Source organism: Rhopalosiphum maidis, chromosome 1 (assembly GCF_003676215.2).
Source record: "Rhopalosiphum maidis isolate BTI-1 chromosome 1, ASM367621v3, whole genome shotgun sequence".
Taxonomy (NCBI): domain Eukaryota; kingdom Metazoa; phylum Arthropoda; class Insecta; order Hemiptera; family Aphididae; genus Rhopalosiphum; species Rhopalosiphum maidis.
Window position 1 is genome coordinate 57,075,705 of NC_040877.1, and position 23,807 is coordinate 57,099,511.

A 23,807-nucleotide genomic window follows, 5' to 3' on the forward strand; every position below is an offset into this window, starting at 1 on the left:
TTTATTCTATCGCAAACAAAATCGGAACACGGCATTTTAATCAGAATATCGAAAAGACAGTAATATTGATCAACGCAAACGAAAACAATACTATATATTGCATAACGGTTGCTCGACTTTTTTTTTTCGTTTACACATTTCATTCCGTTTCGTCGGGGCGTCGTTAGAGCGTGTAACAAATGTGTTCGGCGATTCGGTAAAGTTTAGGCCTAGGATAACAGCATCCCCTAAAAAACTTATACGGGACACAAGGTACACTACTTGGTAGGTTTACTGCACTGAAGAATATTAAATCGTTTCAATCTTTTAAAACACTTTTTCTCGCCAAATAATATATCGTAGTACATGAGACAATGTAGTGTTTGAGTACAGCGGAAAGCCCACTGACGACGACTGGTAATGGCTTCGCTGGAAATATATTATATTATATATATAATTATATACTTTTATATAATATTATTATTTATTATACACCGCGTTGTATGACTATGTGTGGTGTACGTACACTTATAATAATATTATAATATAGCATACGACGACCACCACTACCTCAGTCGGTGTCCCGAGGTCAAGGTTCTGTTTGCAGTGTATGTGTGTGTGTGTGCGCGTGATTCCTTATTCCGTTTTAGTCGCCCGGCTGGTAATTATTATTCGTTTCTGGAATCGTTGAATATTATCGTATTTATAATTAATATGTACGACTTAAACTTTGAACCGTATTTACCACCCACTTACAGTACAGTATACGTAGCTTATAATATATTATACCAACCGTATAATAATATATGTCGTGGCGTTTTGCTATATCGTTGTTGCAGCAGGTCCTGCAATGATTCACCCGCACCCTTGTTAGACATCACGCGAGATTTGTAATTATTATATATATATATATACTGTTGTCGAGTGCACTAATAACTATGAACTTGAAAATGTCGGACGTGTGTGGGTCGCAAACTTGCAGTTTTTGGCGTTAAACTATTTGACGGCGGCAGAGAGTCGAGACGGCGAACGCACGTGATGATCCCGACTTTTTTTTACGCTCAGAATTGATTAGTATAAGTAAAAACATATTATACTAATTATTAGCTCCCCGGCGATGGATGGAATAATTTCTCCTCTGCGCGTTATGTTCTATACAATATTCATAACTGACTGTCGTACACTATTATAATGATATAATATTTCACCTTTTACATGGTTTTCGTTTATTAGTTGCCGTTTTTATTTAATTTTTCTTGATAAAATGATCGACATCATACAAAAATAACTTCTCCTCACCCGCCGTCACACTTTATTATCACTTTATTGCGTGTTTGTTCATCTGGTGAAAATAAAACGTCAGTTTTTCACGCAAACTACCCGTGTTCACAATATATATGTAATAATAATATAATATAGGTATAGTCGATTTTTTTTCACCTCGACTGTTGTGTATTATTAATTATTATACTATATATATATATATATATATATATATATAATATAAATTGATACATTTTGACATATTATAATGCATGCGTGTTTCCTCGTGTACCTATAGGTCCGAAGGACGACAATATTTTTTACCCAATTCATATTTGACATTTACGATAATAATTAATCGTCGAAAAACATTAAAACGGTTTATGGAAAATACCAAATGTATTAAACGCCAACACCATACCAAAAACTGTTAAGTCTTACGTTTATAACACATCCTAGAGTATTTCGAATTCGAATTATTTTTATTATTACTATCCGAGAAAAAAATATTAGTATTCTCATATTATTATTACGTATAGTTTTAGAATGAGGATATTTATTTTTAGGTTAAAAATGCAAACATGATTACATTGATGCACGATATATTTTTTTTTCTGGCCAATGATAAACCATTAAATGAAGACTTTAGGGTTTTCTTCATGCGTATAGTAAAGTACAATTTCACAAATTTTCGTGATATTTGCTGTTAGAAAATATATAAAATATATTATTAAACAAATTAATCATCATTCTACAGCCGTATATATTTTTGTTTTGGGATCAAAAGTTCAAAAAAAGGTCTTCCATGTTATTTGTATATTATTCTATGTTTATTTTATTATTTATTCTATGAATTTATTATACAAGTATCGTTGACCGTTGCAGCATTACCAGGGGTATACATACAACCTAACCTTTTTTTTATAGTTATATTCTATTCACGCAACTTCGCATGTCGTGCTTTCTTGTTAAATTATTTACTGTATTCGTCACACACACTGGTAGTATTATTATGAACTTTTTGATGTAATGGATTATATAGTTTATTACTTAAAAATCATAATTAGCAAGTCCAACACTTACAGTCCAATAAACAATCCGTCTAATGTTTTAAAATCAACCCATTCTGGGGAATAAACAACATTCCAGCTTCCAAGTACCTATAGATACAGTCTACTTCTACACCCATAATCTCGAGGCAAATATTATATTATATGATCGATATATAGTCACGAATTAGCTCTTGTATAGTTTTTAAATATATATTTATACATTATAATTTTATTGAATATTGATCACTGGTTATTTTTGGAAAATATTAGCATGCCTTGTTTGTTTATTGAACGTTGTTTTGTTGGTTTTTTTAACTTGACAATACAACATACAATATGCGTTTATAGGAAAATATAATTTAGTCAATATTCAGTCACGGACAATAAAATAATAAAAGTTGAGTTTAACACTAAATAAATATTATAGTGCCACGCCTATTTGAAATGAGATAACGGATTTCATTATCGAACAGTTTCACAAGGACGTACTTAAGAAACTACAAAATAAATGGCATACATACATTATCAATTTAAATAGTTATTTTTTTGTTATCGAATAGTTATTTAAAATAACTTCAATGCATAGTACGTGTGCTTTATTATGTTGCTGCAGCTCTTTAACTGCTGATTATGATGATAGTTAAAATATTTATTTGAAAACCGTGGACTGAACATTATCGTTACACATTATTATATTTTATGGTGTAGGTTTACAATATAATACATTTTATGACTGATTTATAATACACGGCGTTATTGCTATCGTCAGACATAATATTTTGTTATATTTACACTACGAGGCAAAGGTTTCGCCGAGTTCAGTCCGGATATCCGGCTATTTTGTTGCAAAATGATTTGGTGTTTCACTTGTATAGTTAACATAAACACCAAATATCTAAAATAATATCAACACTCACACGAATTTGTTATTATTGCTATTACGGACATTATGACGTCGTTAGTGGTACCTATTAGGAAAAAAAAACGAAAAAAGCAGTTCATCGATTAAATTAATATACGCTTTATCGAAAATATATTTTATATATATTTTTTTACATTTTACAGTTGACACGAATTCGATTAAAACATTTCGAAAGTGTAATATGCAGAAAAAAACCAATTCAATGGCGCGGTACTCTGAACTTAAACGTGATTTATCTATTGAATTGTACTTAGATTGTTTCTCGACCTTTATTATATCTATTTATTTTTTATGGTGTAAATTTTATTTGTACTACCATTTGTGTGCATAAGCACACACGATACGCATCGTCTCACGGTCCATGACCCATGTCACATTAATATAGGTACACAAGGTACGTGGCCATCACACCTATGGCTGCAGTGCAAGTGCCAGCGCGCGTCCAAACTGAATTAATTTCCTCCAGCTCCCCTCCTTCGCTCCACTCGTGTTATAGGTCTATCTATCCACATATTATACTCACTACATGTTTATACCTATATATATATATATAGACGCCAATAGTAGTAAGATACTTCGCTCTTTGCATAGGTAATATTATATTACCCGCATCATATCATTAATATTGTATATTATACTATTATATTGGTACTCTGTTGTATGGGCGGAACCATCAGACTCCAACGTCAGAACCCTCCACTACATACCTATTCGACGTCTACTCTAGATCCACGAGCGTGTATTGTTACGATTGCTCGTCACACCCCGAAGCCCCGAGGCGAGAGACCTCGACCGGCGATCTCTTAGGTAGTACGAGTTAGGTATATTATTAGTTATTACTAGTCATTCGCACTGCACGGCGATCGTAATGTGTACACTATTATGCCTATAGATATGCAGAGTCTAGAAAAAAAAATGCGTGCAAATACACGCGTATGAAAACCTATTTAGCGTAGGAACTGAGCGTGTATAACATATACTGTATGTACAATCGTACACCTGCTGTTTAGACATACCGCCGTTAAAAAGGTTTTAAACCGCGTTAATATAATATATATACATATGATTTCATTTTTGACGAGTGCACTCGCTACGGCGTTTCTGCTACGATGATATTGCGCCCTGTATGTTATTATAATACCTGTCTGCCTCGCCGCTCCTCTCGACCACTTGATGCCAACAAGTATTTTTATTTTTTTTTCGCCACAATAATACACATCTCAATAGGTAGTACAATATATTCTTGGGTGAAACGATAAGTCGTGAATATGTCTGCAGAACACGTCAATCCACAGGTTGTTGTACCTATGTATAAAACGTTCTGTATAAACAGTACACGTCGGTTATTAACGCGCGATTTATCGCAATATCCTCTAATATATCACAATCATTGTTGTTATATCCTGCAGCAACAACAATGCTGCGTAGTGTATACAACATTATAACATAATATTATGTAGCCCAATCGACCGGACTTGTTCATCACATCCTTCTTCTTCTCATTGCAGCCACGATTGGACCGTTCGCCGTAGGTACTGTGCTGGCATGGACGTCGCCGGTGCTGCCCATGTTGCAGTCCGAGAACTCGAGGATCCCGATTACGGCCGACGAGGGGTCGTGGGTCGGTTCTCTGATCGCCATCGGTGCCATCATCGGGTCCATACCGGCCGGCAAGGGCGCGGACATATTCGGCCGAAAACCCACCATCGCCGCCCTGGCAGTGCCGTTCATCATCAGTTGGGCAATGATATACTTCGCGACCACCGTCTGGGAGCTGTATGTGGCACGTCTGATTGCTGGTGCCGTTATCGGCGGCGTCACCGCCACCGTCCCGATGTACATCGGTGAGATAGCCGAGAGCTCCATCAGAGGTAAGCGACGTGCACAACTTTTTTATTATTAGAAACGTGTATCCGACCACCTCCTACGATATATAAAAAAATTATTTTATAAAAACGATTTAACGATGATTTAACGATGCCGTCGAGGTCGTCTTGTGTGTGTCAAACGACTCTATACTGCAGTTACCTCCGCATTATATGACGTATACCTAGATAATTGGTTGACTGTATATAATAATATTGTAACGGTTTTTTAATTATAATTATTGTGTGTGTGTGTGTGTTTGAGTGAATTTATTTTTTTAAGTTTTGATTGGGCAGGCGCTCTACAGAACTGTTTATAATGTCCATACTTCCCCTTCCACCGAGTTTATAAATACTATTAAAACAATTATGATTAATATTACATTCCGTTAGTCAGATATCGTAGATTTGTACGCGTATTAAAATTTAATATCTTTAAATTATAAACGCTGTTCTATTAACACCAAAAATCTAAGTATAAACACAAGGAGGGAAAAATAATAAAAATGACCTACAATAATATTATGTACACATACCGTAAAATAGTAGAGATAAAAGTTGAAAAAGGTCTTTTGAATTATTTCCAAATTAATCACTACCCTTTAGATACAACCGTGACCAAATCGCTGGCGTTTTTGCACTGTCTTGACACTGACAAATTGCTATCGAGTAAAATTCCTAGAACTTGTTCAAATTTTTAGGGATTGGTTGGCAGTGATATTCTTGATAAACATATACTGTGCATAAAATAATATACATAACGATATTATGTTTTACCTCACACACAGTCATTAAGTACTCGGTCGTCTGTCTCTCAGTTCATAAATATTTGAAACTCGACTGTTTTTAAATGGCGTACGATTTTCCCACGAATTATACTTGTCTCACGTTTATTATTAATAATGCACACATTGTAGTATTGTTTGTATACGCGGTATAAAATTATTAACCAATGCAGTTTTATTTTGTAATCGATATTATCTAGGTAATAATTCTCGTTATTCATCGTGCGCTTTCACAGCTCCCTAAACAGGAATACACGGCAACTCACCACTTTTTTTATCCTTTAATATGTTGAAATTAGAATTTTAGTCATCTTTAACAAGTAAATACCTATTCAGAGATTACATTTTCAGTTATTTAGATTTGCATACCATTAAATAAGTGATGTTGTCATATGGCTATACAAACTATTTTTTTTGAACGAAACCCACTTTTTTACTGTAAACTATTAAAAGTATAGAACTTTTTTTAAAAACGACACATCTAAATTACAATTTGGACGAGTAGTTTTTAGTTATTAGACCTTGTGTATATTAATGATAATTACCCTTTACGATAGTTTTAACAAGATACATATACCTATATAATGCTGAGTATAATATTCGTTATACTAAGACATTTATTATTGCATTTCACTTGTATAATTACTTATAATTTTTAAAGTGACATACTTCATTCATCATAACTTCTAAAACAGTATAATAAAATCATAAAAAATCTAACGATCTATGAATATGGTCATTAGGTATACTTCAAAATTCCGAAACTCAGAATTTGAATTAATAAATATTGTTGCTATAATATTACGACAAATGAATCTGTGTGTAGCGTGTACGAATTTATCGAATAATTATCATTACTTGTGAGTGAAACGCCTATTATAACTTCTGCACGCAGTACGAACATGCAACGTTTTTTTTTGCATCTTATAATTTTGTAATTAAGACTATGAAAATTATATTAATTCATATTTCCCATAACTCATTGTTTTAATAAAAATAGTAAATATTATAAGTAGTATGATTTTTATTCTTTGTTCGGTCTAATTGAATTAAACATAAATTAAATCTTATTACTAGAAAAATACCGATTTAACCAAAAAAAAAAAAAGTTATCTACTATGTCAGTTAATAATATTATATCGTATATTGTTGTTGTATTGTATAGCTATACTATAGTTCTTACTTCCTTGCAAGTTAAAATAAGTTATGATGGTTTCATTTTCGTTAAAAAATTTAAGGTGCTGGGGTATTTTAGCTTAACATTAGGAGGACCTAACAAACAATATAATTAATTACTACTCATTTTACCATTCATCTTAATTTTCAAGCAAGTTAAGAGTGAGTGAAATGTTAAAAGTTATAAATATTCATATAACATACTTATAAAATAAATATTGTAAAAAAACAAAGAGCGAGAACACAAATAGGTAATGTTCTTGTTCTTACCTTTTAGTTTAATAATAGGTAAATTCACTCCTCTAACATTAAACTTAAAAAATAAGAAATTGGAACTATTAAACGCAAATTTGATATGTAATACGAAACATCTTCTGCAGGTGAACTTGGCTCTTACATCCAGGTGAAGGTGACGTTAGGTATATTGTACGTGTATGCCATCGGTCCATTTGTATCTTACGAAGGGCTGGCTATCCTATGTGGAATCATACCGGTCATCATGTTCATCCTGGTCCTATTAGTGGCGCCCGAGACACCCACATATCTGTTACGAGCCGGCAGGAGGAAGGAGGCGGAACATTCGCTAGTACTGTTGCGTGGACACGAGTACGACATCGCCGGTGAGCTAGAGGAGCTGCAACAGCAGCTCGAGGAAGAGCAAAAACGAAGCAGCAAGTTCAAGGATCTAATATCATCTAGGGCTACGGTCCGCGCGTCAATCGCCGTCATGGGGCTGCTCAGTTTCTTGTCGTTTTCGGGCATCAACGTTCTCATATTTTACGCCGAATCTATATTCAAAAGCAGCAGCAGCAGCATATCTCCGCAAGTCAGCTCAATTATCATTGGAGTCCTCCAAGTGAGTACCTAAAAATGTATACTGTAAACGTCACGGAGGTGAAGTAAGACTTTAATTTTTAATTTTAATAGCCTGTTTCAATCTTTATTTCAATAATGATTCGTATGATAAAAAAAAAAAAACTGAATGAACTATCACATACATTTTTGACAGCTAATCTAAAGTGACCATTAATTATTGGGCACTAGATTATTTATTGTAACCGCAGCTATAGTGCTTAGGTTATTAATTATTCTATTTTACGAACGATAACCATCAATTGTTAGGAATTGGATGGGGCATGATTTTATTTATTACTGTATTATATCGATAATTGAATCGAAACGAATATTTTAAGTTCACTATTTCAATTTTTCTTCGCGTTTAACTTTATATTAACTTTTATTACAACCGCATTAATCTATATTATTTTTTACGGACATGCAAAAATTACTAAATATGCGTTATTAGAAGTATAAAAAATAAATAACGCCTAAAATATGCAAATATATGCAAAATAAATTTGTCGTAGGTTTAGTTATGTTACGTCTTATAACAACTTCGTAGTCAGCCCAAAGTCTTTTCTGGTGATTTAACACGAATATGCAAAACTAAAGAATTTTAACCCCCGAAAAAATTATGCTTAATTAACAGTCACAAACTTTGAATTATTTCAAACAATTTACGTCTATAACGTGTTTGATAACACAAGCGCAACTAAGCCCTCGTATTTGGCGGTGCTATTATATCACAACATCGTGAGAAATATCAAAATTAAAATATGGAGTAAAAACTAAGTGTGAAAAAAAAATTAAACATTCGTGATGGAAATATCATTTTGAGCCAAGAGAGTTATCCTATGCATGTTTACAAGCACTTAAGAGGACGCTATACCCGCATGTGTTGTCTCTGTCTTATACACGCGTAACATAGTTAAAAACTGTGCAAAACTGTTTTGCGCGGGACAACTTAATTCCCTCGATATTTATATAAAAATTACCAAAATGTTAAATCGCATAGAGAAGAACTTTACCCGTGTTGTAGCGTTTTAATTTGTTTTGATAGTGGTAACCAATAATTTTTAATAATTAAATGAAAAAAACTTAAACCGATAGCTTTAATTGCATTCTTTTTATCAAAAAAATTAAAACGCTACGTCACAGGTAAAGTTCTTCCCAATGGGATTTATAATTTTGGTTGTTTTGATTAAAATATAGAGGGAGTAAAGTTGTCCCACGCAAAACAGTTTTTAACTATATTACGCGTGTATAAGACAGAGACAACACATGCGGGTATAGCGTCCTCTTAAAGTTGTGATAATCAGAATTGCTCCTATAATACTGGCATTTCGGTGCTGCACCCCACTTATCCTAAGCCTCAAACTCTATTGATAAATTTAGTTGTAATGCATTATTCTATGTTTGTTCGTCTAAATTCTCCAAGGAACTTGCCGTTTAGTGGAGGGATTACCAAATAAATAATATTTGGGGAATATTACTCATTAATTTATAGAACAATTACACAGAATATTAAACCTAGTTAAATAATGAACTACTGTTGTATAAAACATAATCCCGTAAACTTTTTAATATTTGTTCATTGTTTATAATATATATATAAATTATTTCGTGTAAGTACGTATGATAGTACATACTTGTCGAGTATTTTTCTATCATAATAATAATGATAATAATAATAATGTATCGAGCGTATAGTAATAATATATCGATGTACCTTTTCCAAAGTTAAAGTTTACGCGATTCGCGGCTCGTAAATAATATCACTAATGCATTTGCAGTTATCTTATTACTGTTGTTATCTGTATGAGTTTTTTTTTTTTTTTTGATTAGTCGTCGCGTGAGCCAATACATCGCGGTCTATAACTATACCTATAATATATTTTATGTACTTTATCGATTTCTACTCCGATCGTATAAATCGATCGTCGTTACACAAATACCATATCATATTAACGTGGTTACGACCCACGTACAACTGTAACGATATTAACGTCACCTGTAACGATATTATGTCTTGTCCGCAGGTCAAGTTCACGTTCGCGTCCGCCCTGCTAGTGGACAAGGCCGGTCGGCGCGTGTTGTTGCTGATCTCCGACTCGGTGATGGCCGTGTGCCTGGGCTGCCTGGGCTACTTCTTCTGGCTCCAGGAGCACGCCGTCGACGTTTCGGCATTCAGTCTGATACCGCTGATCAGCTTGGGCGTGTACATCAGTACGTTCTCGCTGGGCTTCGGGCCCATACCCGGAGTCATGATGGGCGAGCTGTTCAGCCCGGACGTCAAGGGCCTGGCGCTGGGCATCGTGTGCGTGATCGCGTCCCTGCTCGAGTTCGTCGTCGTCAAGATGTACCAGAACCTGTTGGATTGGTTCGACCACGGCATCACGTTCTGGATATTCGCCGGGTTCTGCGTGCTGGGCACCGTTTTCGTGTGGTTCCTGGTACCGGAGACCAAGAACAAGACGCTGCAGGAGATCCAGAACGAGCTTAGTGGCAAGAAGAAGAACAACCGAAAGGACAACCCTAAGGGAAACAAGAAACACCAAATGATGGACTCGCTGACCGGCGACCATGCCGCGATCGTCTGAACACAAATCAAATATAATGCACAATATCGTTGTGCACGCGCACACGCAATATAATTTTATCACACGACATGAGTAATATAAATAATACCTATATATATAATGTAAATGTACAATATTGCATAGCGCGTGTGGGTGCGTGTGTGCGTGTGCGATGGAATTTGACGAGCTGGGCGGGCGGGGTTTTGAAGAAAACAATATTTTTTACAATTTTTTAACCCCAAATAATTTTTTTTTTTTATCAAAAAACTGTTTTAATATCAAATACACTGAAAAAAACCGTTTTATTTTTTTAAAAATGCATTTTTGTTTTATTAATTTTTTTTTTTTTTTGCTTATTTTCGAATCGAGTGACTCGTATTACCGACATGTTCTTCACATGTTGAAGTATTATATAATATTATATATTATGATTTCGGGTATTTATGTATATCATATATACGTACTTAGTTATGTATTTGATTTTTTTTTCACATCGTAACATTTACACTGTTTATATTGACATAACATATAATATATTGCATTCCATTTTATTGTCAACTCCTTTCGAAAGGACTCATAAGTCATAAATACCACATTATAATATATATATATATATATATACTCATTCGATCGGGGGTATTTGGGAGTTTTATTTCCGACACGTTTCATTACACGAAAATCATATTATTTATTTATTTTCAAACGTTATTGATTCCAATTGTTTTCTTCCGAACCGAACGTGATTCGTATATTGACGGTGCTTGGCCTTAAGCCACGTAGTTTATAGTTACAGACGTTAAAATAGATCATCGTATGTATTTGGTATAGGTACGTGTGTAACACGCGTTAATCCAAACAGCACAATATGTTTCCAGTTCTATATATATATATTATATATTTATGTAAAAATAATTCCGCTCAAGTTTTCGTGTCCGGTCAGTGGTTCGGTGGTGCAGTATAGAATCTCACGCGACGCGTATGTGACAATAATAATAAAGATTGAAATTGAAAGTATGTTCCAGGGGATTTTTCGGGTTTTCTTTCTTAGACAAATGATTTAAAATCAATTTTTACTTAACACAGACAATAAAATAGATGATTATAATATATTAAATTTGTATAAGCCCTATTTTTCAAACTACCCCGCACAATATACCGTCCTCTATCGTCTAAAAGTACAAATACCTTCAAACATTGTGCTGCATTATTTTAATAAAATATTTATACTTTAAAAATTATAACATATATATTTATTAAACCCTTAGCGTATTTGTGATTTATACATATATATTTAAAACCGGCTAATCGCAGGTAGTCTTTAGTGTCTAAAAAAAAATCGGTTTAAATGCAGTTACATAGAGTTTGCTCAAACACAAATATTGAAATATTAAATATTTATTTTTTATACATATAATATTGTTGTATTTTATATTAGATAATTAGGTGTATGTCATATTACAATGTCAATTCAAAGCACATATTATAAATATTCGTTACAATTTTTATATACATTTATTCCTTATCACACACATTTAAAAATAAAAATTCACTCGTTCATTATGAATTACTAATTTCGTTTAGATTAGGATCATTTTTATCATACATTTCAACTGTACGATCCCGACGACTCACCGTTGATATTCACTCGGTCTTCCTAAGATTATTGTGAACTATTACATTAAATTTTATTATTATTATAATTACCTTACCATTTTAGTGACATGCGCTACGTTCAAATTATCGACTTTAATTAATGTATAATAATATTATATTGTTGTAATATATAGTGTACGTTTCAAATTACATTATATTTACGCATCATATTTCACGTTGCATATCGCGATTATGTTAGTTTATGTTAATCATTTTTTTTTTTGAAAAGATTTAACATTTAAACAATGGCGATGTAAAAAATTATTATATGTTTTCAACGCGTTGCTCAAGTCGCGTGCACTTATGCCGCTGTTCAACGGTTGCGCGCGGCGGACGTGCAACAGGCCATTTATTGTTATTATTATTGTTAGTAATTATTATAATAATATATTATTTGACAATTGGTCGATTATCATAATTTACCGTATTTTATGTTGTACACGTATTTAATAATATCTATTGTATTTTAACATGTCTTTAGTTTTTAAGGTATTTATCATTTGTAAATAATTAGTTATTAGTTAGGTATATATCTTTGAATTATATAGGTATATTATTATAATAACGAAACGCGTAACATATTAGTTTTAAGTAGACAACAAATTATTTACATACAATTACTATAGTTAAAATATTAGCGTATTCCAGAGAAGATATCAATGTAGATTATTATAATATAATAGTTCTATTTTAATAATAATATCATTAAAATATTTTTTGATATATAAAAAATCAATGTTTTCATTGTCTGGCATTCTTAAAATATGTTTCATTCCTGTTCTACCCGACAATCGTTGTAACATTTCACGATTGCACGCCATTGTTTAAAAATTATTCAAAAATATTAAATAAAAATTTATTCAAAATTGTGCGGAAAAAAAAGTGAACAAATTGTGAATGTTAGTTGGATAAAGTTTATGAAACGATAATATTAAAAATAATAATTTACTAATAGATATAATTGAATATTATATTTTATTTTGATTGGAAATCATGTTGTACTTACAGCTACGGTTAACAATTTTCAATTCAGATCTATTGAAAAAAAACATTGACATCAATAAACTTAGTCATCCTCATCACACACAGTCTCTTTATCGACCGGATAATTATTTATACTAAAAAAAAATTGTATTCCATCAACCATTTTTTTTTTGGATATCGTTCGATACTTATTTCCCAAAAAGTATATTATATTATACCTATGCAACTACGCTGTTCAACTTACAAATAATTATACATTTTAGGTACATTTATAAGTACCTAAGTATCATTATTAACAGTAATTTACAATTATTGTTGAATTAACTACATTTTTCGGTTATAACATAAAAATCATGTACGATAAAGTCGATTGTTAAGGTGCCTTTATAAAATGTATAGATCTATGTGGATATCAAAATAGGATTATCCGATTTTAAAGAAAATTCAACTATATATATATATTGATAGATTGAGGATTGGGCTTGAGTGCTTGACCAATATTTTTCTAACAATAGGAGACAAAATAATATAAAAGATGCTTCATAATTGGTTTCATTTTTTAATTTATCGCTAGAATACTTTTTTGAAGTATATAGCATCACAATAGTGAACAATATTATATTATTATGTATTTTCATATTGTACTTTACTGGTGGGCTTAAAATCATTTATTTATGTGAATCGCAATTGTATAACAATTTCATATTTTCACCCCAAAATATTGTCTATGACTTTGGATGTTGGCTTGTTAATAACGACATACAATAATAATTCGTTTTAGTACCTTGTGGGGCTTGGAGCGATAGGTGGATAGATTTTCACCGTGGTCTTTTTTATAATTATGATTCAAAATAATTGGTTTTTGTTTTTATACTGAAGTATTCAATCTAACTGCTATATTATGTTATTGGTGAGTGGCTAATAATATTATTCAACACTATGTTTGTATAGTCATTCGTTAATAAAAAATATTCACCAATAAAGTATTTAAAATTATATTTATATTATAATTTGCTATATTCTTCCCGCACAAAAATTATTACTATTACAATTATTTTTACAATATATTTCTCTATCTTCCTCAGACATGAGCATGAGTTAAAACATTATAATAACGTACACTCCTACGTGTCATTTAAATTTTAAATATTTTTGAAAACAAATTGACATAGATGTAAACAATCACAATGTGCAACGTGAAATATGTTGTAAATATATAATGTTATTTAAAACATAATTTATTATTATTATTTATTTATTTATTACATTTATTTTAGCCACCGCGATAAGGTGAAATGTATTGCCGGGTGGTCTAATACACTTACCTATAGATACATATAAAATTTAACAACAAATAACTATTAAATTCAAATCACTAGAAAGCCAAACACAACTTTGAATTTTAACAATTAGGTTACATACCTATAGCAAAAACTTTCTATAGTGATTATCTGATGTCAATTTTTTATTTAACCCAACTGCTGTTAAAAAAAAAAATGGGCTTAGAAAACACAATATCATAATTATCGACAATTAAAATTGTTTATTTTTTTTAACTCGCAAATAAGAATAATATATAATATGCGTGTGGTTGTAACACTATGTGACATATATACATAATTTGCGTTCCGATGGTCGCAATGCTATATATTCTTATGCGGTAGCGGCCTACGATCCCGTCGCGTCCTGCGACTGGTCCGCGTTCCGCACTTTAGGTTTTTTCTTGCCGGAGAGCTCCTCCTGGATCTCCTGGAGAGTCTTGTTTTTCGTCTCCGGCACTAGGAACCACACAAACATGGTACCTAGTACGCAAAACCCGGCGAATATGGCGAACGTGATACCGTGGTCGCAGTAGTTCAACAGTGTCTGGTACGTTTTGACGACGCAGAACTCGATCAACGACGCGAGCACGCACACGATGCCGATTGCCAACCCCTTGAATTCCGGACTGAACAACTCGCCGATCATAACGCCCGGTATGGGTCCGAATCCCAGTGCGAACGTACTGACGTACACGCCCAGACTGATCAGAGGTATCAGGCTAAACGATGACACGTCAACGCCGTGCTCCTGCAGCCAGAAGTAATAGGCCAGAGTGCCGAGACATACGGCCATGACGGAGTCCGATATCAGCAATAGTACCCGCCGACCGGCCCTGTCCACCAGTTGCGAGGACGCGAATGTGAATATGACCTGTGTTGTGCGTTAGTTAATACAGTAGATTAGTAGAATCCGCTTAATTGGGGCACATTGGGCGGTGTCCTATTTGTTGTCCCCATTATCCGACTGTCCCGATTAACCGAATAACTAATAAACCGATACATTCGTTCGGGACTATGCCAATCTGTCCCTATTAAGTGGTTGCCCCCTTTATGTGGTATCCCAAATATTTTATTTCTATAATATATATATATATATATATATATGATTTAAAAAATTATATAAATACCTATATAATAGACGGGCAGTCGGTGTTGAAATTTTATTTGTATATTTTACTCGTATACTAATTAAATATATAATTGATAATTAATTTATTGAAAATATAAATAATGTGGCCCCTTTAAAAAAATGTCTAGACCTTACACTGAAGTGATTATACAATAGCTGTTGAAAATACACGTGATAGTCTGCCTATATATAGATCAAGATATTTTTTTATTGAATTTAAAAACGTATTTATTTCAATCGTTAATTTTCCAAAAAATGAATTCATATGACTGAAAAATTTCAATTGAAACAACACAATTTACTAACACTGTTGGAATATGAAAGTCGAATATCCCACTGCTGCAGACTATACTACGAGCAAAGATCGATGGCGCTAATACCAATACTAATATCTACGAAGCATGCATAATAATACCACGTCTTTGATAGATGTATGGAAAATATTTTCGATCAGTTAAAATTAAAAATCATAAAGTATAAATCTCGTATTCGTACCATTTACAGTTCAGACAGTTGTCTGTTGGGTACTCACTTGAAAGACTCCGATGATGATAGAGCAGACCTTTGGAGATACGCTGCAGTTGCTGTTCTCGAATATTGACTGCGCATAGAATATTACCACGTTTATGCCCGAACACGACAGGAAGTTGAGCAGCCCTAAAACGGTTATTGCCGCTCGGATCGTGGCCCTGGATGATATCATATCCTTGAAAGTTCCGGTGTATTTTTTCGACTCCTCGATGTGCTGTTGCAATATACTCATCTCGCCGGAAATGTTGTAGTCTTTCCCGCGCAACAACACCAACGATTTTTCCGCATCCTCCTTCCTGCCACATTTCAAAAGGTACGTAGGCGATTCCGGTAGTACCAATATAACCAGGATGCACCAGATCAACGGTAGTATACCGCACATAATGGCCAGCCAATAGTAATTCACGAACGGTCCGATTGCATAAACATATAATATGCCCAGCGTTACGTTCACCTGGACGTACGAGCACAGTTCTCCTGCAGAAAAAGTTCGTTTCGTATATGTGCGCTTGTCATATAAAATATGTTAGCGTACAATAATACCTATAGTTTTAATATACCCGTTGTCCTGTTATAATATCATATTGTCATTAACAAAAAATATTTGTGGCGGTATACCATGGCTGTTAAAAAGCCATAATCTATACATTTAAGTATTTAACCAACAAAAATAAATTTATGGTATAAAACAGTGTGACATTTTGCGTAAGTGAAAACTGCAAGATAAGTTGCATAAAATAAAAATAAACATTTTTTATGCGCAACTAGTTTTTTTTTTTTTTTTTAGTCCAAATCAACAATAACAATATGTGTGGGTACTAAGTTGCTTTAATACTTGTATTCGTTTATAAACTACTACGATATACATATAAATGTGTAGGGACTGCACTTTTATATGCGGTCGACGAATAACGAGAAAATATTAATTATAAAATAATATCGCGTTAGTATATGAGGACTAGTATATTGTTCGTAGCGTATAAACACTACAACAACATGTAAATTAATAATAATAAACGTGAGATAAATAGAAATTAGAATTCGTGTGGGAAAATCGTACGTCATTCGAAAATAGTCGACTTACAATTTGTAAACTTACAACAGAGTATAATGACCGTGAACGAGAGGTAAATTGTTATAATACTTATATTAGGCATTTTATTTTTTACACGGTACATATCCAAAGTTAAAAACAAAACACTATAATTTTTATATGTAATAAAACCATTAGGCATAATAATAATATAGCCGCCCAGTTACCGCGATACGTATTTAGAACTTTATAGCCAGATAGCAGTAGGTTGGTTTAAAAATTATTCAACCTCAATTTCATGTCGTTACATTATTATTTATAATAATAATAATAAATAAATAAAGCTTTGCACAAGACCGCTTACCTCTGATAGAGGTTTCAGCTATCTCGCCGATATACATCGGGACGGTGGCAGTGATTCCACCGAGGCAGGAGCCGGCGATCAGACGTGCTACGTACAGCTGCCATACGTCGGTCGCGAAGTAAATTATTGACCAACTAGTGATGAACGGAATGGTGAGGCAGGCGATGACGGGTTTCCGACCGAATATGTCCGCGCATTTACCGGCTGGTATAGACCCAAAAATGGCACCGATGGCGATCAGAGAACCCACCCATGATCCTTGATCGGGTGTTACTTTGATCTTCGAGCTCTCCGACAGAAGCATTGGCAATGCGGGCGACATCCAAGCCAACACCGTACCCACGGCGAACGGTCCAACCGTTGCTGTAACGAAATTAAGGATACACAATGAACAACCTAGTCAGTCCTATAATGTTGTATATAAAGTTGCAGGATATTTTAATAACAGTAACCGTGATATACTAGAAGACTACGATTAACAGACTTATATGAATATGCGCGTCAGAAACACAACAAACGATTTGATATATTCTGACATATCTGCAGGGAATATCATTTCACCTAAATATATATATGTATATATTATGCAATTATTATACATTTGAGTATTATGATAATTTAGATACTAAGACGAATTCGTTTGATGCAAAAAAATACATACTCGTTTACTCGTCAAGTTGTCGAGGGATTGATCGTTGATTAAGTATTTGAATGGTGCATAATAATTATTAGGTTATTATTAAGTTATTATTTTATGTATGAAAAAATATTAACAATTCAATAGGTACAATTATTTATCGAACCAGTTCAATTTCGGGTGGCACGTGGAGTTGCAAAGTATACCCAGATTTACATTTACAAATGTATTCACGTTCCAAAAGATTTTTATTAGCTGACACTCCTAAAATATCTATTAATGGTTCATGACATACAGAGAATTGATTTATTTAATCAAGTTAGAGAAGAGACCTATTTTTATTTCTGAGTTAACAGCTTCAAAGTATTGATTATCGTTTATAGACACAATCGCAAAAAATGCACTTTTAGGGATCATCTTTACTTATATCTACTACTGCTTAGCCTGGTTAGGTGTTCATGGTGCATGGTGTTAATTTGTTAATTTTTTCGTATTTTGTTACCTATACAATCGATATATTTTTATTTTATCAAAACACGTTATTCACTCAAAGGTATAGAATAATGTACAAAATAAGTGTTTTAAAAATAATATTTTTACTTTATCCAATATTTACTTTATACAAACTATCGTAAATACAACGATTTGTTAGATTTCTTACGAGTCTTGTCAAAAAAAAATTAATATTAATATAAAAATTGTATAATATAACACTAAAATGTTTTGTGAGTACAATGAATATAGAAAAAATGTTTAGTATTATAAAAATAATCAATTCCTAAATTTGACAGACGGGACTATAATATTAATCGTCGAAATGTTGTTTATATAATAATATAGTTTTCAATAACTCTGAATAATCAACAAGTCGACCATAATTTTTTTCCTAAAATATCTGTTTACGCTAATATTTTAATTCACTTCAAAAGTGTATTTGTTAAAAGTCCGAGCACGCAACGTAGATCGATATCCTGGCAAGCGCAGCTGTTCACGAGATAAGTATAACTTTTATTGATTTTTTCGCGCATCGTACATATTGTTTAAATAACAATATAATTTATACCTATATTAATTTACGAAAACACAAATGGATGGTACACTGAAGCATAACATATTAATATTATATCACATAAAAAAATAATTGTATTGTAAATAATTTAAATTAATATGACATATTATATATTGTATATAATTATTATTTGTTTATATAACAACAACTACAACAACAATAATAATAATAATAATTTTATACAAATGTATATGGTACTTACCGGAAAGTGCGGCAGCGTATTGTCTGAACTTTTTTCCCTCTTGTCTGATAACCGGCGGTCCACCACTGTAAACAGATAAACTATGGTTGGTTCAACGATTCAGATATATAAATATATAAATTACTAGGAAACGGATTTAAATGCAAATTGCATTTTTTTCTAAATGTCCGAAAATATTCCTTTTCAAACACAAAGTTAATTCCATACATCAAGGAATTAAAAATTAACTTTTATTTTGCATTTTTTGACATTTTTAGTGCATTTTTATGTTTTTAATACATTTTTATATAGGAATGGATAAAATTCGATAAAAATTTAGTTAATGTTCATTTTAAAAGAATAAAATTAAATATTATTTATCTTATAATATGTCGTACTTTTATTTTTATTTATGATATTTTTAACGACCAGATAAATATGACGCCAGACAAAATTATTGTTGGCACGTGTAGACATTTAGGTAATACACACATTATACATGCGAATAATTCGAAATATTATATAAGAATAATTAATATTCAAGAATAAGAATTTATATAATTAAATAAAGATTTTTTTATGTTAAAATAACTTTAAGAGCATTTTTAGTGCATTAAAAAAAAAACTGTTAGGAGTATATTAATCATATTTTATAAGGAATTTTTCTTGTTTTTTCAGAGCATTTAAACCTGTTCCCTAATAATCAAATAATAATAATATCTAATAATCTTAAAACTTTATGATTATTATGTGACTATAATTTTTGAACTAGGTATTAAAGATTTTTTTTAATTTTCTAATGATATTTTATAGATTGAATAATACCAGTTCTCATTACCTTGCATCAATTGAAAAATGTTCTTGGGTTTTAATTACACGTAAATTATATTGTAAGAAGCGATTTAGTTACGGTAAATTAAAAACACTGCAATATAAATCAGCTGAAAAAAAGCAATTTTCTCTTGATTGGAATTAACTTGCAAATGTAAATACGAAACATCTCTAGGTTAATTAATTATTTTAAAATACAATTTGATCTTATTATTTAATTTTATAAATAATAACTATTATTAAAAAATGCATATTTGATTTATGTGAATTTTTAATGCATTACTTATTATTATTATTATTATTATTGTCTTACCTAGTGGTTGCATTTTTATCAGCTAAAGCTAGCTGAAATGGTCTTCTAAAATTTAAACTGAAAATAGAAACAAATCCAATGAACCATCCCATAAATGTACGAGATGATGATGAAAATGTCACTCCTAGATATGAATCCTGGAAAGTCATCTTGGCAATCAAATCTGATTACAACAGTACCTTAAAACATAAACATCAATTTATTTTATTTTATTTTTAAAAACCTGCTTAAAAATTTGATTATTATGAGAATGAGTTTAAATAGTAATGCATTTTAGTAATTATCTCTATGCAACCGATTTAAGTACTATACCATTTATCTGGGCGAGTTTTATTATTAAAAAACACGCTTTTGAAATAATTAAAAAACATTAAAAATATACTTACAAGTTATATAGACAATTGTCTAATATTACTTAGATACTATAAGATTAGGATTAATAAATGCGAACAACTTTTAAAGTATGTACTTGAATTAAATACAATTAATCAAAGTTTTATTTTATAAGTATCTCGTCAAACATGAAAATCAATAATAAATTATTATTTAGTTTCTTAGATGAGTAAACAAAATGTATTTTTTGTGAGAATCGTCAAAAAAAAAATTAAAGCCAGATGTTTTAAAATATTACGTTAAAAATAAAATACATAAATAATATATATAATAAAATTGTATGCATTGATTAATTTTATATAATACATTAATTTAATTTAAAACGTACACAATAGTAGATAATTAGTAAAGTCACTGCTTTATAAGTATTTAACTTTAGATGATCAAAATTAGACCAAGATTTTTCTAAGTACCAAAATTTGTCAACTTTGTATCTCCAGTTGCTTTACTTGTTGTTCAAAAGAAAATAGGTACTTAAAAACTGTAACTTTAATAATGGTAAAAATACAATTTTTTCAAAAGTGGTGGTTTGTAAAATGTCATAAAATTTTTAAAAACGTAAATATAGTTATTGAAACAATGAGTATTTTACATTAAAAGATCTTCTATGTATAAGAATAATACATTATACGTTAAAATTAAAAACTGTAAAAGTTTGTATCGACGTGTGACGAATAGAAATATTTAAGTATTAATTACCATTGATCAGTAAAAAGTTTAAAAACCCCCGAGTTATAGTTAATAAGGTCTGTGCGTTCCACATACACGACCAAGTCTGCCTATATTGCTAAGATTTTCGTAGAGATAGAGTCACAATATCTATATGCATATATGATAAAAGTAAATACTATTTTTTTTTTTCTAAAATTGTTGTCCCCAAACGTCAAACATATTGTTTTAATTTTTACGACGATAATTATTACGAAATATTGACAAATAATAAACTATTATAACATTTAATGTTAAAATGTGTCATAACGATATTATGTTTATCTAATTATAAGGTGAAGTATGAGATCTGTACTCTGTAAAGATCAATTTATTAAATAAATAGTATGCTTAATATTGTACTTTATATTAAAAATGTTATGTTTTTATTAAATGTTTAATGCTGAATAACTAATTTTTTCTTCATATTTGAACATGGTCAATGTGGGGGAGAGGGACTGATAACTCATTTAGTCTCTCTCTCTTTCTTTCCCTAAATTTTTCACTGATACCGTACTACTGTAGAAAAATAAATTACCTATAGTAAAGTAACAACAGTACATGTCGTTGATAATTTTTATTTTTTACTGGCAAACTCGGTCTTAACGTTTTTTTCATACGTAAAACTCGGTTCCATATTTATTCTATATCCGGTTAAATATTACCTATACGATCGGACCGTGGACTTTCAAGATAAGTTTATGATCACAATTTTTTTTTTTTTGTACATATAGCATAACAAAAACGATCATTGTTTTACGGGCGATCAAATTACACACCCGCAACAAAATTAATTTAAATAGTAAACAGCGATTTATTCCGACTTGAAAGTCGAATGAGGCGAGAGCGTTCTAAGAGCTACTCGTGCCCTGACCTTGAGCAGGTATATAATGTTATATTGAAACGACATCATGTTTCATATGAATATAATAATTGTGCAAAATAGAGACATTAACTGTACAGGTAACAGATTGCGTTTTATAATTATCTCCCTTCATTTATAGTATTATTAAATTATTATATGTGTCACTCGCATGATGGATAAAATTAGATTTTGTAGTTCTATTATACACACGATGATTTATCGTAGTCTCCGTTGAATTGTAACGTATCAAACAATTGTCGTGATTAACCGCTTACCCCCCGGTATAATCACTTGATGTATATCATGATATTATAATAATTAATAACGTTTATTAATTGAGTTTACTTGTATTTCACCATTGTTTATTTTATAAAGTTATAATTTATCAATTATTGTCATTATTATTGAGGGTCAATAAAAACGGACGGAGCATATGATGACGTGGATACTCAGATTTTGATCGATTATATTCTTCGAGGACACTTATTCGTTGACAATATACGAAAAAACGAATTTATTTTATTATTTTAGTACAATAATAAGTTATTGCGGTCCCGTGTATCCCGATTATTTTAATATTTGTTTAACGTAATGCAGCGTGATAGAGGATTTTAAACGGTTTAAAGAGACATAGTAAAACAATTATGTATTGAATTTAATTTTAAATTTTGATAATCAAATAAAAGATTTGACATATTTATCTATGAATTATGTAGTATGTTTAATTAAACATACAGAATATGTATTTAAAATTGTAATATTCTACGAATTATTGTGAATTCTTAAACACAAATGTTACGAATAGATAATATGTTAGGTAGTTGTACTATGATTTATATAACAAGTATAATAAAGAGTTAATATACTACCTAATATGCGATAGAAAAAATAAAAAGTTAAAAATGTATTTTTTGCATAGTTATTAAGTATAACCTTTTTATAAGATAAAAAGCATTAAGCAATAAATTTAATACTGATTCTATAATTAGACTGTATTTTTATTTGACTAAACAAGAAATTATGGTAATTTAATTCATATGTCATTGGTATCCAAGTATCAACATCACTAAATATGATAATGTCTTCTATAGAATTATTTTTAAATTGATTAAAAAATTTGTTGCAGATTTATAATAGTTATATCATTTAAAATAATAGACATAATGTGTAATATTAATAATGTATAATAAACTTTATACATTCCAATTCTGTGTTCAGTAATAATAATAGTTAAACACAAAAGAAAAAATAATTTAAATTTAATTTGTGTCATAACGAATCACGGAAAACAAACCGAGAAAAAATAATGAGAAAAAAAAGAATAAAATAAAAA

At 31.2% G+C, this 23,807-nt stretch overlaps 2 protein-coding genes across 5 annotated transcripts in view; one reads left to right on the plus strand and one right to left on the minus strand.

The window, feature by feature from the left end:
* The window catches only part of LOC113550553 (facilitated trehalose transporter Tret1-2 homolog), a 75,507-nt gene extending 62,726 nt beyond the window's left edge, over window positions 1-12,781 (plus strand). For all 4 annotated transcript variants that reach the window (XM_026952468.1, XM_026952471.1, XM_026952470.1 and 1 more), the window contains exons 4-6: window positions 4,725-5,087; window positions 7,423-7,898; window positions 9,922-12,781. In XM_026952468.1, the coding sequence (XP_026808269.1) occupies window positions 4,725-5,087; window positions 7,423-7,898; window positions 9,922-10,482 (1,400 nt within the window). In that variant the 3' untranslated portion in view covers window positions 10,483-12,781. The remainder of the gene's footprint in view (window positions 1-4,724; window positions 5,088-7,422; window positions 7,899-9,921) is intronic.
* Window positions 12,782-14,766: 1,985 nt separating this feature from the next.
* On the minus strand, window positions 14,767-20,657 carry LOC113550336 (facilitated trehalose transporter Tret1-2 homolog). The gene is made up of 5 exons (XM_026952082.1): window positions 20,509-20,657; window positions 19,386-19,465; window positions 17,478-17,840; window positions 16,082-16,557; window positions 14,767-15,291 (listed from the first exon to the last, which is right to left on the minus strand). Exons 1-5 carry the CDS (start codon window positions 20,655-20,657, stop codon window positions 14,767-14,769), a joined length of 1,593 nt encoding a protein of 530 aa, XP_026807883.1.
* Between the last annotated feature and the right edge of the window lie 3,150 nt (window positions 20,658-23,807).

What these genes read in the sequence shown, in the direction of transcription:
- LOC113550336 (XM_026952082.1), bottom strand. Translation starts at nt 20,657, where the DNA reads ATGACTTTCCAGGATTCATATCTAGGAGTGACATTTTCATCATCATCT. An exon ending in ATACGCTGCCGCACTTTCCG is followed by an intron (nt 17,841 to 19,385) that starts GTAAGTACCATA and finishes ATTTCGTTACAG; the next exon opens with CAACGGTTGGACCGTTCGCC. An exon ending in AGCTGAAACCTCTATCAGAG is followed by an intron (nt 16,558 to 17,477) that starts GTAAGCGGTCTT and finishes CTTTTTCTGCAG; the next exon opens with GAGAACTGTGCTCGTACGTC.